Genomic DNA, 16,777 nt, shown 5'->3' on the forward strand with positions numbered 1-16,777 from the left:
TTCCAGGTAAGTAGTTCCTTAGGTCCGTAGTCGTGGCGTGGCAAGAAACCTGAGTCGTAGGCACAAACAGAGATCGTGATTAACACAAGGAGCATAAACTAGGTTAGACGCTGAGGCGGAGAATCTAACCCAGAAGGTTCGATGCTCCAGCGAAGATCTGATCCCCGCCTGCTGCTTAAGTACTGGCTGGTCTAATCAGTGGGAAACTGGAACACCTGTAGAAGAATGATTAGTGGCTCTGCCCACAAGGCGGAGCCAAACCCAGATCCTCACAATTTGTCCTTTACTTAAGGTTTAGCTAGTTTTAATCTTTTGCAACAATAAGCTAATTGTAACTTATAGCTACTTCATTTGATCATTTTAGGTTTTAGCTATAGTTTTGCCAATTTTAGCTTTCACCTACTGTTTTGCTAATGTAGCTCTTAATTTAAGTTTTGCTAATTGTAGATTTCAGCTGAAGTTTTACTTATTTTAGCTTTTAGTCACTGTTTTTCTCATTTTAGCTACAGCTACTGTTTTGCCAATTGTAGCTTTTAGCTGTTGTTTGCTGATCTTAGTCTTTAGCTACCGTTTTCTTCTTCTTTTAGCTCCTGTTCTGCTTGTTTTAACTTTAATAAATCAGTTTCAGATTCCTTAACAAGTGTCAGCAGTCATTCAGCTCTCAGTTTCTTTCAATTTCTCTAGTTCAAGTAAACATTTATTGAGTTATTGAGTTATTTCACAAGATCCGGCTTCAAATTCTCTTCTTTTGTGGAACACTTGATTCCAATACTTCATAACAGAACAATGTGTTTGTAAAACGGTGCTTCTCCTTCAGCAACTTGCTGTAAATATGTCAAAAATGTTTCATTTTGTAGTGGATTTCACAGACAGAGCAGTGTTTGACAGGAAGTTAAAAATAAAAAACGATGAACTGGCAAAGGACTGACTGATCCATTTCTTCCTTCTTTTCATAGTATTATTCTGTTACGAAAGTTTTATATAAATATTCATGTCCATGTAATCTTTGGTCAGAGAGAGACGCTGCAGAGGAACTAAAGAGCCACATGTGGCCCCAGAGCCGCAGATTGCAGACCCCTGGCCTGTATGCTTTCTTTCTTTATTGTTTGTTTGAGTGGAGACAAGTGTTAAGTATAAACAAATACTGAACATTATAACATTTATAGCCTCAGCTAGTTTGCAATGCACATCCACAGATGGGCCTTTTACAACATAAAACAGTTTAAAAACAATAAAACAACATAGAAAGATAAAACGTTCTACATAACATAAATCCTAAAATTAACTTCAAACAGACCACAATGAAACAATATTTGTGTATATGTAGAGGTATCCAAATCTGAGAGAAGTATTTACAATTAAAATGCTGCTTTACTCTGCGGGTCACGTGTTCTCATCTGTAGTAAATAAATAAATAAAAGTTTTGACTGACATTATTTGATATAGTAGTGCTATTTCAGTCTTATTACTGATAATTAAAGATTTTAAACATCCCTTTATTCAAACTCTCCAGAAACTATCTATGGAATAAGAGAGACAAGTGAAGAAGAACAAATGAAAAGAAGACATGGCGAGTAAAAGGACAGTCTCTCATGTCTACTGGCTGCTGCTGGCTGTGCTCCTGATCGGCACACCCTCTTCAGGTACCAAACTAACCACATACATAAGCTTCATCAACCTCAGAGTATCATCTATACCATCTGTAAACTGCTGTGCACCAAGAAAACATGGCTAAACTAAATGTGGGAGGATTTACAGTTTAAAGCGATGGTTCGGATGTTTCAAAGAGGGGGGTTTGTGGAAAGGTTATAAACTACTGACACTTCACCTGCTGAGAAACCTCAGTTAGGACTTTAAATCTGACCGGATTTTAACAAATAAAAATTGTGAGAATATTGTCAGAAATTAGGTAAACTTTCTGCTGTCGCCTCAGTGAGTTCTGTGTTTGTGACCAAGACACCAGCGAGCTTTAAATTTAAATCAGTCATCTGTAATCTGTAAATACAACCCCAATTCCAAAAAAAAGTTGGGACATTGTAAATTTGTAAATCTCATCAATCCACATTTTATTCACATTGACACATAGTAAGCATGTCAGATATTTAATTTTTAGTGAAAAAAATACGGTGATTTAGAATTTAATGGCAGCAAAGCATCTCTTTAAAGTTATTCCATGTTTCCCTCTGTGGAGCATCCCCTCTTCTTTCAACAACATCTAGGAGCTGAGGAGAGCAGCTGCTGCAGGTTTTAGAGGGAATGTTGTCCCTTTCTGGTTTGATGGAGGATTCAACCTGTTCACCACTCCTGGGTCTTCTTAGTTGGATTTATTTTTTATTATGTGATGTGCTAAATGTTTTTAGCTGGTGAGAGGTCTGGAGTGCAGGCAGGTAAGCTCAGCACCTGGACTTTTCTACTATAAATCCATGCAGTTGATGCAGTCTGTGGATTTATATCATCTCGCTGAAAAAAATATGTGCTCTGATAACAAGCTGGATGGTCCCTTTTCTGGCATCTGTAGTTTTTGAAAAATTTTGATTGGTCTGACCACAGAACAACATAAAATTCAAAATTATCCTATTTTTTATTAATAATAATAACAAAAAAGTTCAGTTTCTTAGTTTAAACATTTATATGTTTGATCTGTTCCACGGTGAATAAAATGTGGGTTTATGAGATTTGGAAAACCATCACATTTTGTGTTTTATATACATTTTACACAACGCCCCAACTTTTTCCAAATTATAACTGGTAAATTGAGTGTGTCCTAAAATGATCCCTTCTCACTTTGTCACCTTTACCCACCTCTGGTCCAGCACAAAGCACCACTGTGTCTCCAGTCAGCACCACCAAGGCTTCAGCCCCCGAGCCAGGAGCTGCTAGTTTTCGGACAGTCCCAAAGGACGTCACGGTGGCTGTGGGGGAACCTGTGGTGTTCTGGTGTGGCGTGCCCGAAGGATCTCGGAACCTCACGTTCACCTTCTACACCAATCACGGAACCTACATCCTCATCTGCCCTGATGGCAAAGTGGACGACATTCCCCAGGTGAGAACTTAGATACTGGCCTCTTTTTTTTTCAGTATTTTGCAGAGTATTTTTTATTTATCTCGAGGAGGAAGGTTTGAATCACATTACACAACTAAGTTAACAGTCTTCTAGTACTGACATCATCTCTAGTGTTGGTTTATCAGCCAGGAATAAATTCCAACTTGGTCAGAAATATATTAAAATATTTATCACTTTGAATTTACCATCAGTGTAGTTCCATTCATGATCATTTATCCCAGCTGTAGTTCTTCTCTTGCACTCTTCCTTTTTGACCATCATAACGGTTGTATTTTGTTGAAATGCTAGTTGTTTTTTTTTATCACACTGATGATGTCGGTCTCTGACTCTCGTCTTAGGCTCTGTATGGAAGCTGTGAAGTGAAGAGCGGTCAGCTGTTGGCTATCTGGGCCCTCAAAGGAACCTCGTACTCCGACAACGACACAAAGGTGGCGTGTCAGCAATCAGGCAGTCCTGATGTACGAGCTGCCACCCTGCACGTTTACGGTGAGGATTTCACCCCATTTACTCCATCTGGTCTTAAAAAACAAACAAATAAGTCCCACTATAGAAGACTTGCTGGTATCCTTTTTGCATGCTGCTAGGTTAAATTGTGATTTTGCTGTTTTCAGATAACGGTGCCAGCAACGTTGTCCTCATCGGCTGTGTGATTGGGGGTTTCTTTGGCATCCTGCTGGTGTTCGGTCTGCTGTTTGTCCTGCTGCGAAAATCAGAGCGATTCCAGGACTGCTTTGGTAAGACGTGCATTAATTCACAGCCTTAAAAAAAAGAACTGCTACAGCTGTCAGCAAATTAAGAATATTTGTTCATTTTTGTTGTTGTTGTTTTGTTTTTTTTAGGTGTAGATGACAAAGAAGATGACTTGGACACAATAATAAAAGAATAAAAGAAAAACTCAAAGCTTTAAGGGGGACAAACTGTAATAATCTGATTCTATTTTTAACCTTGTGTGTGTTTTCTGAGGTGATGGCTGGGCTAAATGGGCTCTGGTGATGATATTGTCAAAAAATGATCCAGATCCCGTCTGTCTTCACTTTATTGTTTTAAGTTTAGTTATTAAACTTTTCATTTCTCCGCCAAAGTACACCAATCAGCCTTAACATCATGACCACCGACAGGGAAAGTAGCATTGTGCTTCTTGTTTCAGCACAATCCTCTTCTGAGAAAACGTCTTTCCTGGTATGGGCATGAATGTTATTTTTACTCTAGACACAAACCCCACTTCCCCATATGGCAACAGGCCTTTTCTGACTGTCGCTTGAGAACGCAACAAAAAGTCTGTTTCACCCAAACCCACCAGATACCAAAGTGATGGAATCTATGGAAAGCAAACTGAATCTACAAAGACCCCCATTACAACCCACAGGGCCCAAAAGAGCTCAAGCAACATTTGAATAGACCCCCACCCAAGATGTTTTTGTCCAGATTGGTCAAAGCTGTTCCAAGAATACTAATCTTGTCTGTTGAACTGTTGACCACTGAAGTATTTGACTAGAGTGATGTGAAAGTGCTTCGTCTGTGATTACAGCTTCCTTTTACAGAAAAATAGAGAAGCAGCTGATGAACAAAGTGATGGAAGGTCTCTGATGGGCTTATTGACTGCACTGTCTCAGGTTGAACACTAGGGGGAAGCACTTTTACAAAAGCAGTTTCACTTCAGAAGACTTAATTATAAACCAAAAAACTTGAGCACATGTTGCTTTTATTAACCAGCAGTTTGTTATGTGCAGCATTAAATTATTAACTTCAATTTGGACCAGTTTATTTAAATTATACTCGTTATCAACAAAAATGATCTAATCTCAGGACCATAATCATAAAGAAGTTTTAAAAAAAGGTTGTTTTGGTTCACTTAAACACAGACCACTTGATTGCAGCAGTGATCCAATTTCACTCGTTCAAATTCACTCATACCAGATATGGTCCGTAGAGTTTGATAACTTCATTAAAGCTTTATAAAAATATGTTTCCTATTCACAAAAACACACAAATCTATATTTAATCTCATGCTGTGCTTCTTTTCTACAGTCACACCCCAGTGAACATATCAGGACCTTTAGGTTTCAGGGTTTTGCACCACTAATCTTTCATTTGGAAGACTCTGTCATCATTATCTGGTTGTTGTCGGCTCATTTAGTTCATGAGGCTTGTTTTGTGTGTCGGCTGTCTCTATCAAAATAAAGCTGTACAAAGCAACAAACATCATAACTGCAAGAAATGTTGTACTAAAACTAATATATGCTATTTTTTACCTACTACTAACTACTTAAACTACTGCTATGTGTCCAAGTAGAGTCTAACACCAATAAATTATTAATATTTCTGATTGAGCTCAGGTGTCTCTTTATTATTAAAGTAGTGGCTGCTTGAAGGAGGAAGACTTCTTGAACATGCAGCATGTGTGAAAGCAGCATCATGTGAAGGGCACACAAAGGACACATGACCTGCTGTGTTTGCTGCCCCCTGGTGGTGACCTTACACCTCTCCTTGCTCTGCAGCCAGAGCCGTGAAGTTTATGTAGGTTTTGACTCATCATTATGACTTTCTGAGCAACAAAACAAAACGGAGGTTGGTGTCCTTGAACGTCCTGAACATTTCTTCTAATTTAATAACGAAAAACCTTTTAAATTGTCCTAAATGGCCTCTTTTAATTGTCCAGAGTTGCTCGAGTGGCTGTTTTTAATCAGTTTATCTCTACTTTACATTCAGTTACACAAGACGTTTTTGCTTTGTGACATGGAATAGAGCAGTTCAGACTGACACACACACACACACACACAGGTTTGAACATGCCCACTGCACACTCAAAGTACAGTCAGCAGGAGAGATTTCTCCCTCGTCTTTTAGCCGATGCAGCACAGTCAGGATGGAGCAATGTGTTGATTCAGCTGCTCGTTCTCGTCTCGGTTCGCCCTGTTCTGTTCCCGTTCTGACGTCTGATTCTTTCGTACTCTGAGCGGAAAGTCGGTGGAGTTGGCGGGACAGAAAGGGGGACATGAGGAAATAAAGCCTGCGCTGAGGAGTCAGCCGGGTCATGTTTGCTCCTGAGTCGCTCGTCGTGTCCTGACATTGGCAGGGAGGAGAGTCTTTGTCTTTTAACTTTGTCTAAAATCACAACACTCGGAGACACGTGACTTCAGACAGGCCAAGATACATTCCTGAGCTTTCAAATGTGTCGCTTCAAGTAAGCAGATTATAGGAAGGACAGTCTTTTCCAATCAAACTCTGATGGGTTTAATAAAGAAAAACCATTAAATAACTCCACCAGTGTTATGTAAAGTGTCAGTGAAGGCTGAAGCCTCCTAATGGGATCTTATTCATCAATTTCAAGGTGAATTTCAAAATAATTTTATTAGACTTTGTGGAAGGTCTTTTATTAGTTGGCTGACTCGAGATAAAGTGAGTTAACCTGTGTTCAAACCTTTCCTTGTGCTGTTTAAGGACAAACACCTTTAAATACCATCATAACACCGATGTTTGTCTTGCTGGGTGCGTCTTTGTGAAATAACCTCCATTTTTTTGTGTTTGTTCCTAATATGACTTTTCACAGACAAGAAACGAATTTAGGTTTATCAAAAATAATGAAATTTTAGGTTTCTTTTTCTTTGTAACACTGATTATGTCATAAAAAAAACTCAGTCATACAGCTTGTTTTTATTTTTGACCTCAACATATGTTGCACATATAACATTAAATGCACTTTGCAAGTTTAATAATGGATACTGCACATACCTACTTCTGATATTGTTGTCAAAAAAAGCAGCTTATTACTGTCCAAAAACAGATAAATGTGGTGATTTGCTAAAGTAATATATGCAGACGCATTATTTTACATTTTCTGAAAATATTACCATAGTGAGTATCCTCTGTGTAGCGTCATCCCGGTCATCTCATTCAATCTCTGGCATGCAAAATGTTTCAGAACACAGTGACCTTTATCTAACTTCACTTACAGCCAAAAAACACAGATAAAAAATGGTTGAAGAGCAATTTAATTTTTTGTACATTGGAAAAAGCAACAACAATTACTTCATCAGAAGTTAGTTTGATGCATGTGCATTTAGATTTTGCCATATTTGGGGGGAAAACACATTTCTGAATAAGGCTGTTTTCATAATGTAATCATTTGTAATATAAACCTTTTATAAAGAGAAAGAGTTTTATCTGTATCCTTTCTTTAGTTTGTTGTCATTAGCTGTTGTTAAATTATTTAATTATTCCTGACAAACCACACACACACACACACACACAGCTCTGAGTCCTTATCATTTCTGTCCCGGACGTTATCACTTGTTAGGAGACTGATTCGTGCCTCAGGTCTTTTTTCAATGTGTGGCAGAAAGAAGCATAAAAAGTCACATCATAAATAAATAAATCCCAATCAATCTATGGATCAATACTCATCAGTACTTCTGATTAGAAGTCATAAAGCTTTACCTAAAAACTGATTAAAGTGAAATAATCAACTTGCAATATTAAAACGGTCTAGGTTAAACCTGTGGATTATTTCTGACAAGTTAAAAATAAATAATAAAATCTCTACCTCCTGCCTAAATGTGGGGAAAAAAGGAAATGCCTGTCACCCATCAGATCAACCCAGTGCATCTGTTCTGCTGGGACTGGAGCTCTGGGTGATATTTGGATATCTGACTGAGCCTCTGAGTCCACATGGAAAACAACAGAGTCTTTATAAGGCGTGAGGGGAAAACAAAGAGAGAGAAAGAGGAAAAATATACTCTACATCTCACACTCATCTTGGCTCATCTTACTGGAAATTACCTGCAATCGAAACTTTAGGAGTCAGACCTTCAGACGTGAGACAAACAAGATCAGAGCAATGAGTTCATCATTGTTCTGATCCTACTCTGGACATCTGTCTGTTGTCTGTCTTAAAAGACAAACCAAAGATCCATTAACACAGAGATCATCATGTTAGAAAGAAATTATCAATCTGAGCCTGGTAACTTGTGGGCCTTTATATTTAACAAAGAGGTACTGGCAGACCAAAGAAAATATTCTTAGAATACTTTCTCATCCTGTTATGGGGCGGTGTCTATAACAGCAGGTAACAGGTAAGAGGTAGGGTACGCCCTGGACAGGTCCCCTGTCAATCTCTGGGCCGATACAGAGATGAACCTTATTACACTCAAATATATAAGGTCAGTTTAGAATCACAAATTAACCTAAAAAAACAAACATGTCCTTGGACTGATGGGAGAAACTGGAGTACCTGGAAAAAACCAACACAAGAATAGGGAGAACATCTCAACTGAAAGGCCCCAGCCAAGTGGTCTTCTTAGGGCAGTGGTGTCCAATCCTGGCCCTGGAGCTATAGGGCCACTATCCTGCGTGGTTTTGGTGCTTCTCTGCTTTGACACCTGATTTAAATGGCCGAGTGATTAACAGGCTTCTGCAGAGCTGGAAGACCTGCTGAAGAGCAGGGAAACAACTAAAACACGAAGGATGGTGGCCCTCCAGGACCAGGACTGGACACCACTGCCTTAGGGTGAGACAACAGGGCTAAACACCTGCACTACCAGGCGATTGGGTATCGTCCTTTCAGCAAAGTTTACGGTGCAACAATATCAAAAGCTTGTAAAGACTATGAGAACTATTATTGACTGGCGACAAAGAAGTTCGAGAAAACATGTTTTTCTGCTAAAGGAGTGAACTTTTTTTAAAATCTCAGCTTGTGATTTCAACAAAAACTGGGAAGATGACAATGAACTCCAGAACCTGAGGAGTTTTGAAGGTGTTAATGAGGAAGACGAGATGGAACTGCTGAGGACTCTTGATATGTCTTCAGATTTGTGAGATGACACCGCTTATCGACTGGCAGTGCGGGGAGGTGCTAATGATCCCACGTGAATATACAACTCTTCACCTACACCCGTGGTCTACTATTCATTAATGGATGGGTCTTTCTGAGATAAATCCAAAGACGCAACTTCCTTTGCTACCAAGCACAGACCTTTGCCGGTGTTTATGGAACAACACAGAGACGTGTCTCACATAGAGACGTGCGTCAGCCCAGCAGCCATGACACAATCGTGCACATACAAATGTTTATATCCCAAATAAAGAGGAGGAGCCGAGAGTACTTATTCAGGTAAAAAAGAAAAAGGAAAAGACACTTTGAACCTGGCAGGGTCCCAGACACTTCACAAACACTCCTCTGAACACGAATCGTCACCTCAGGTAAGCACAGGTACGGGAGAGTAAAGTTAGGATTTAGGGATAATTGTTATTAATCAGCTATAAAGTAAAGCGTCTTTTTAGCTTGTTAGTCTCGTTTTATAACAACTAACCAGTTTCTTTGAGTTTGAACTCTTGATGGCAACCAGTTTATGTGAATTTCTAGTGAGACCAATATTCTGTAAACGAGAAACTAACTGCAACATGATGTTTGGGGGGAAGTTTTATCTCGCGACACCGACATAATTTTGAGACAACAGCCAGAACGATGTAAGCGCGTTTTGACCCCGATCAACAACAGGTTCCTTCATCAAATTACATTTTCAAAGCCAAGACAAAGGTTGTTTCTGTCACACAATGAAGTGGCTGTTATGTGGCGTGAGGCGTTAGAACGACAAAGGGCTGCTCGACCTTGACTTGTTTCTTGTTACCTGATACGGACACCGAAGAGCCCTCTGATAGAGGTCATACTGGGAGAGACAGAAATAGAGTCACGCCTTTGCCTACATTTGATGCTCAGCTGCTGCGAATTATTGATCTATTTACTATCTGCTCTTCTTTGTTTATTTTACAAGGCACTGCGTGTAGAAGATGACTAAAACAGGCTACAAATAAAACAACAATGCTGTCACCGATGAACTAAAAGGTGTTTTAGAATTCGTTCACTGTGTTTTTCTCTGGTTTGGTTTTGATTAACAGGAAGGGTCATTTTAATACCACTGTTTAAAAAGGGGCTAAATAAATACAGCTAAATACAGAACCCAGATGTAACCAGAAGAAAAAGGTCTAACATAAAAAAATAAGAAGAAGAAGTTTGCAAACAGTCCAAGGTCACCTTCCAAGAGACAAGAACGAAAAGATGGACCAGCCCAAGAACCACTGTCTCATTGTTTGTTTTTAACTTTATTAAAGGATAACTTTTAAAAAGGAAAAAGATTTAACACGAGCAAAAGTTAAAACTCAAGCAGACAAAAACTTCATTAAAAAAAAAACATCCAAACTATAACTTAGTTGATCCTGCTTTAAAATGTCATGTGTGTAAATCTCTTGATTTCTTTTTCCAATATGATTCCTTATAAACTGTTTGTTTAAGGAACAGATTAAAATCAGTGGCTACAAGAACTTTTATTAAATGTTTTGAATCTGAAAGCTTAAATTAACCAGCTTTCATGTTAAATACGACCTCATCGTGTCTGAGGTGACCCAGATGATGGCGATTTAAACCCACAAAAACAGATAATGGTCTTTGAGTTTATCATCCAAGGTGACCGGAGCTGCACAAAAACGGGCTAAAATAATGTCATTCTGAGGGGGAAAGAAATAATTCAATAGCCATGTTCCATTTGAAATTCAGTTGAAATATTTCTAAAAAGCTCTTGCATGAAATGCAGCAAATGAAAGCTTGTTTTTGTTGATCAAAGATCATAGATTCCTACTAAGTGGCATTATTGATTAACATCTTGTACAAAAATCAGCTGACGGGAAGAAACTACGCAAGTTCTTTAATAGAGCCGCAACAAATTCTCCGTCTTCATGTTTTTGAAATATTCCATTTGGTGGGTCAGTCACAAGCTGTACACGTTCAAGCAAAAACAGGACAAACTTCTTCCATAAATAATGTCAAATGTATTTACAGCCAACACAGATCCAGCAGTACAGCACCAGCATGTAATCACGCCTGCAAGACATGGTGGTGCCGTACCGTCAGGCTATCGGTGTGCTTTTATTTTAAATGGTAATAAAGCACATTCAGACTTACAAAGACGGGGACTTCCAGTAACAGATACTTGGCTTTTATGGATCTGTAACTAAATCAAAAACGAATGTGGCTCATTGGTCAGAAACTGACGGCTGTATCTGTTCAGTTCAAACTGCTTAAATTGGGTGAGATCCCAAAATTACTGGTTTAGTTTTAATAAAATCACTCATGAAACCATCGGATTCAAAAAGCTCATGACCGTCTTTAGCCGGGTGCAAAAAACCCACTTTTTTTGTGTGGATAAGTGAAAGCTGAGGGGAAAAAGTTGCCTAAAGGCCTGCTGAGTTTCAACCCATAACAAAAAGTGACTCTCTGTTTACTCTACAAATATCCCAGAATGCACCCCTGCTGACGGGGCTCTGACCTCTCTCACCACAAGGACGTTCTTCCCGGGGAGAGGGCCAAGTGTACACGGTGTTGCTGATGTTCATGTGTCGCAGGGAAAAAAAGTGAGGAGAAAAATGTCTCACTGCCATGTTGTCTCTCTGTCTCTAGCTGACTGAAGATGGGACGTCTCACTCTCGTGGCTTTCATAGCAGGTAAACGAAATAAACAAACGTGTTAAAAACGCCACAGCACCACACCATCAAATCTGATTGGGAGGACAAAGACGACGTGAACTTGACTTATTTCAGTCCAGAGCGTCGACTGAGAACATTTAAAATTGATCGATAAATATCACAACTGATAAAAACTAATATTCTCTTTGCTTGTTCTTGCAGCGCTGTTCTCCCTTTTTATGGAAACCGAAGCGAGTAAGGCTGAAACTTTCCTCACATTCAAATGAGACTCGTTTACTGTGGTTTGTGAAGAAACACAACATTTATTGTAAAACTATTTGCAGATAAAAAAACCCATATTTTACATTGAAAAGACCCTCAACTCTTCAGTTTGGCATTAGTCAATCTGCTCAAAGACAGATAAAATGCAGATGGTATCAGAAATTTTAAAGAACACACTATTTGTTGGGATTATCATGGAACTATGAGTGTTTTCCATCTATCTGGTTGTGTATAAACAGTAACTAATCTTTCTTTTTCCCATTTTGGTACAAATCTCCATCTTGTCCTGTTGGGTCCTCAGATCCATTTTACTACAGTAAGTGTGGACGCTCATATTTTTAAGAATGTTTCATTTTAATCCATAATCTTAACTGTTTTAAGATGTAATGATGGTCCACCTAGCTGTTGGATGTGTCTGTTTTGTGTCTGACAGATTATGAAAGGCTAAGAATCGGAGGCCTCGTCATTGCCTGCTTGTTGATAGCTGGAGGCATCAGTCTCGTATTCTGTAAGTCTCGCAATCAGAAAAGAAAAAAAAAAAAAAACACACACACACATTTTATTTGTACCTACAACACACCATTTGGGCCAAACATCTGTTGCCATCCCTTGAACTTTTCCACATTTACAACTTTTTAAGTATTTTGCTGGAATTTTATGTGTCAGTCCAACACAAAGTAGTGCATAATGGGTTTGAAAAACTTTTACAAATACAAATCTGAAAAGTGTCAATTTGTTTTCAGCCCCCTTTAATCGGATCTCTCCAACTAATGTCCGGTGACGCACTGGCCTTCAGGAATCACAAGAGAGTCTACTTTTGTGTAATTTAATCTCAGTATAAATCCAGCTGTTCTGGGAGGCCTCAGAGGTTTGTTACAGAACAGCAGTGATCAAACATCATCATGAAGGCCAAGGAACACACCAGACAGGTCAGAGATAAAGTTGTTGAGAAGTTTAAAGCAGAGTCAGGTTATAAAACAATACCCCAGGCTTTGAATGTCTCACAGAGCTCTGTTCGGTCCATCAATGGAAAAGTGTTTGGAACAACTGCAAACGTACAAAAAACATGGCCATCCACCTAAACTGGGTGGCTGGACAAGGAGAGCATTAATCTGAGAAGCAACCAAGAAGCCCATGGTGACTCTGGAGGAGCTGCAGAGATCCACAGCTTAGGAGGGACGATCTGTCCTCAGGACAACTATTAGTCCTGCTCTCCACAAATCTGGCCTTTATGGAAGCGTGACGAGAAGGAAGTCATTGTTGAAAAAAAAAAAAAACGAAAAGAAAAATCAACTATGCACAACTTTGCATTGGTCTATCACATAAAATCCCAGTAAAATACTTTGAGGTTTGTAATTGTAAAGTAACCAGAAAAGCTAGGTCTTTTTGTACCCATGTTTGTCTGCCTTATAGCCACTTTGGCAGTCCTAACCTTAACCTCTGACCCCAACTTAACCCTAGAAAAGGACACAGAAATGCATGGGTACACAGTGGTAAGCACTGAGCAAGGTTGAGTCAGGTCCTCTGAACGGGTTGAAAATGTTTCATCTTTTGTCCAAAAGACTTCTTCAGTCTGAGGAGCTGAAAGCAAACTCAGCCTTATAAGCAGCACCTTCGCATGGAGAATCACCCAGTTGGTTGTAAAAAAAACAAAACTAGTTGTTCACATGTAAAAGAGGACCATCTGGCTAATGACCGAACATTAGGGACCTGATGGTCCAGAGGACCTGACTCAACATTTTTCTACCTGGATTATTGAGCATGCTTCAGGACAATGATAAGCTTTGCTCCCACTGAGTCTGAAATGGCAACCAGCAACGATAAGCCTAAATTAACCAGTGTCTGATGTTAGAGGACATAAAGAAACACCTCTTCAGCTATTAGGCACAGAGGTGGATCAGAACTGTTCTTGGCTGGTGTAGAAACCATAAGACATAAGAAAACTTTGACTGGTAGAGGTCAAAATGGATTCAGTTAAATATGAACAAAATTTACAGACAAACATCAGATTTTCTGACAAAACGCGGAAGTTTGAGCACGGAGGGTGTGAAAAGTTCTGCCTTTGATGTTTTGTTGATCAGTCTTTATGATAAATGAACAAAATATCAAACACTGTCAAACCTTGCTCCACCTTGTCACCCTGAATGTTTTGGGTTTTTGTATATAACATGGAAAAAAAAAAAATCATTTCTTTCATTTTGAAGAATCGTGTCTTCTTTATGCCTTTTGGAAGTGGGCTCATTTCTTATTTGATTCAGCATTTCACAATCAGCCTGTTGCAAATCACACAGCAGGCAAAACCAGTGAAGTTAAGACTGAGCCTGACTAATGTTTTTCTTTTTGTTTTTGTTTTTTACTTGTAGATAAAACGTGTTCCAGGGGAATCAAGTAAGTCGCACACTTACAGCATGGCTGAATTTGAACTCCCACCCACTTCTGCGCTTTTACTGTGCCTCGATCCCCCCCCCCGAACTGTCATGTTAACTGCCGCCCCTCCCTTCTGTCTCACCTTGTAGAAAACAGGATAATAACAGTGAAATCTGATCCGGCTCCCAACAAACCGGTTTCAGTCAGGAAGAAGAGCTGAAGAGCAGTCAAAGGGTGGAGAGCCTGGGTGCGTGGTGGCAGATTAGGAGGAAGCACACCAGCTCAAAAGATTAGAGTACACCTGTACAGACCAAAGAAATGCCAACCTCCCCTCTTTTCCCCCTCCCCCACAAAAGGCTGCTAACATTAATGAATCAGGAAGCAGCCTTGGTAGGCAATAAGAAATAAACGGCCCTTATGATGTTTGTTTGTTTTTTTTTTCATTTCTAAAGTGTATTCAGTGTGTCCAGATGTCTCTATATATACAAATCAGGATCATTTGTACCAACTTCCTATCCCTGTTAAAGCACGAGGGCTGCACGGCATGTTTAGCCTTTAGAAAAGCTTGCTCAGATCAAATTTTAATACATTGTTGTGTACTGAAGTGGTGCTTTATTTTCGAACAAAATGCAGGCTAATCCTACGCATTGCTGCCATTCATTCATTACATGTTGTGCCGTGTGATTAATTAGAGATCTATTTAGTTGTACTATTGGTCAGATCTTGAATTACTTAGAAAAGTAGATTGAAATTAAGCCAACCACTGATATGCATGTCCAAAAATAAAATGCCACTATCCCTAAAGTTTGCATTTGTGTCATGCAGTGTTGTTTTTAAGGGATATAAATCAAACTAAACAACTTATATTTTCCTAATAGTAACTCAGAGTTTATATCACATTTACTGTATGCTAAATTTGAACATACTTTAGAGTCCTTGCAGTTGGAATCAATAGTCTCTCAGTTGTGTTTAAGATTAAGTAAACATAAAGTGGGCTATTTTCATCAACTTATTTGGAACTAAGTGCATTTTAGTTTGACATAAATCGTCATAAAGAGTGATTCTAAGAATATTTAGTGCTTTTTTGCATGCTAAAGTGGAACAACTTTAAGAATCTGAAATACACTTAAGTACATGGCAATTCATGCAATCATATATACACTTCAGTAATAAACTAAAATCTACTCATTTTTGTCTTGAGAAGTACAGTATGTACAAAATGTATTGTAGGAGTGCCACAAATATTGTAGGAATATATTTTTATTTGAGAGGATAGTCATCTGTTCTTCATCAGTCACAGAATAAGGAGAAAATGGCAGAAGTCCTCCTCTTTCTCAAAAATGTCCCACAAGTGTGACAGAACACCGCTGTAGTTATTAAACATCTACTTCATTAAAAATGTCGATGTTTGTGGCTAAATGTAAGTGATGTTTGTAGTTCGTGGGTTTGTTTTTCTCGACCCAACATTGTCCGTGTTCCTACGTGTGTGAAGCTCCGACCGTGTTTATCATGCAGCTGGTGCTGAGGCTGCTGAATGTATCAGGCCGACTGATCAACACATCTGTTCAATCTAAGGTTTACTCAAGTCCCGATGGACTGATCCGTCCGACAGCATCAGAACACCAGCGTTTACACGTCTGCTTTTTCCCCCACCTATATCTGTTTACACAGCTGTCTATTTACAGATCTATACTCATTAACACATCTGTTTGTTTACATGTCTACAATTATTTAGACAACTTTGTATATTAACACATCTGTGTCTGTTTACACATCTACATCTATTTACAAACTTGTGTCTTATTACAAGTCTGTGCCTGTTGAGGCATCTATGTCTGTTTAGACATGTGTGTCTTTTTAACTCGTCTATGTCTGTTTACACGTCTCACACACACATACCTTTGTGTAGCGACAGGAATGTTGTTCGGTTGAGAAAAGAGCAACAAACTAAACAAAAGGTGCTGTGCAAAAAGTGTTTGATATTAGTTTAATAATATCCAAAGATGTCCTGGCACAGCTGTAAAACATTTTTGAGAAAGGGATGCCTTTAGCCTCGGCTGGAGGAGGGCTTCTGACTGATGGCACAAGATATACTAACTACTGATAACTATTTGACAGAACAAGACTTCAAAAATGACCAAACTACCCTTTTAACCTGATTCTAGTCACTATAAATATGCTTTGTAGTAAATTATCGCCAGTGCACTGAAGACTGAATTACATCTGGAGCTATTTCTTCTCTCCTTACATGTTTCTTCAGCTCTGTTAAAAACTATTTAAAATCCAGTAACAGCTACAGTGTAAAAAGACAAAGTTAGAACCACAGCAGTGATGTCTTTAAAACTTTACAACTCGTGTCTGGGTGGGATAACTTTCGACGCCTTCGTTCTCGTCAAACAAACATTTAAAGCTGCTCTCCTCCTCCCTCTCGGCGCCACAATCTGACTCCGGGTCAGCTGCCCCGCCCCGCTCACAGTCCGGGCTCCCGCTCCCGTTAAACAGAAACCGACCCCGGATCAGAACTCAACAACAAAGCTGTGAAACACTGCCCCCCTACCTCCACCCGCCTTTGCTTTGCTCCCCCCCCCCCCCAAAAAAAAAAAAAAAAAA

General features: G+C 39.2%; 2 protein-coding genes across 2 annotated transcripts in view; both read left to right on the forward strand.

Annotated features, from left to right (window-relative positions):
- The window catches only part of LOC108232195, a 12,546-nt gene extending 7,156 nt beyond the window's left edge, over window positions 1–5,390 (forward strand). Inside the window, exons 2-6 of the mRNA XM_017409815.3 lie at window positions 1,514–1,643; window positions 2,814–3,043; window positions 3,403–3,550; window positions 3,676–3,798; window positions 3,904–5,390. Of these exons, the coding sequence (XP_017265304.1) occupies window positions 1,568–1,643; window positions 2,814–3,043; window positions 3,403–3,550; window positions 3,676–3,798; window positions 3,904–3,950 (624 nt within the window). The 5' untranslated portion in view covers window positions 1,514–1,567 and the 3' untranslated portion in view covers window positions 3,951–5,390. The remainder of the gene's footprint in view (window positions 1–1,513; window positions 1,644–2,813; window positions 3,044–3,402; window positions 3,551–3,675; window positions 3,799–3,903) is intronic.
- Window positions 5,391–9,153: 3,763 nt separating this feature from the next.
- On the forward strand, window positions 9,154–14,976 carry fxyd11 (FXYD domain containing ion transport regulator 11). Its single transcript, XM_017409839.3, has 7 exons — window positions 9,154–9,262; window positions 11,514–11,557; window positions 11,741–11,773; window positions 12,102–12,116; window positions 12,234–12,308; window positions 14,164–14,188; window positions 14,317–14,976. Exons 2-7 carry the CDS (start codon window positions 11,524–11,526, stop codon window positions 14,342–14,344), a joined length of 210 nt encoding a protein of 69 aa, XP_017265328.1. The 5' UTR covers window positions 9,154–9,262; window positions 11,514–11,523; the 3' UTR covers window positions 14,345–14,976.
- The last annotated feature ends 1,801 nt before the right edge of the window (window positions 14,977–16,777 follow it).

The sequence above is a fragment of the Kryptolebias marmoratus genome, linkage group LG16 (assembly GCF_001649575.2).
Source record: "Kryptolebias marmoratus isolate JLee-2015 linkage group LG16, ASM164957v2, whole genome shotgun sequence".
NCBI classification, from domain to species: Eukaryota; Metazoa; Chordata; class Actinopteri; order Cyprinodontiformes; family Rivulidae; genus Kryptolebias; species Kryptolebias marmoratus.

Coding starts and splice junctions, on each gene's coding strand:
- fxyd11 (XM_017409839.3), top strand. CDS start 11,524: ATGGGACGTCTCACTCTCGTGGCTTTCATAGCAG. Junction 11,558..11,740: donor TCTCGTGGCTTTCATAGCAG/GTAAACGAAATA, acceptor TTGTTCTTGCAG/CGCTGTTCTCCCTTTTTATG. Junction 14,189..14,316: donor ACGTGTTCCAGGGGAATCAA/GTAAGTCGCACA, acceptor CTCACCTTGTAG/AAAACAGGATAATAACAGTG.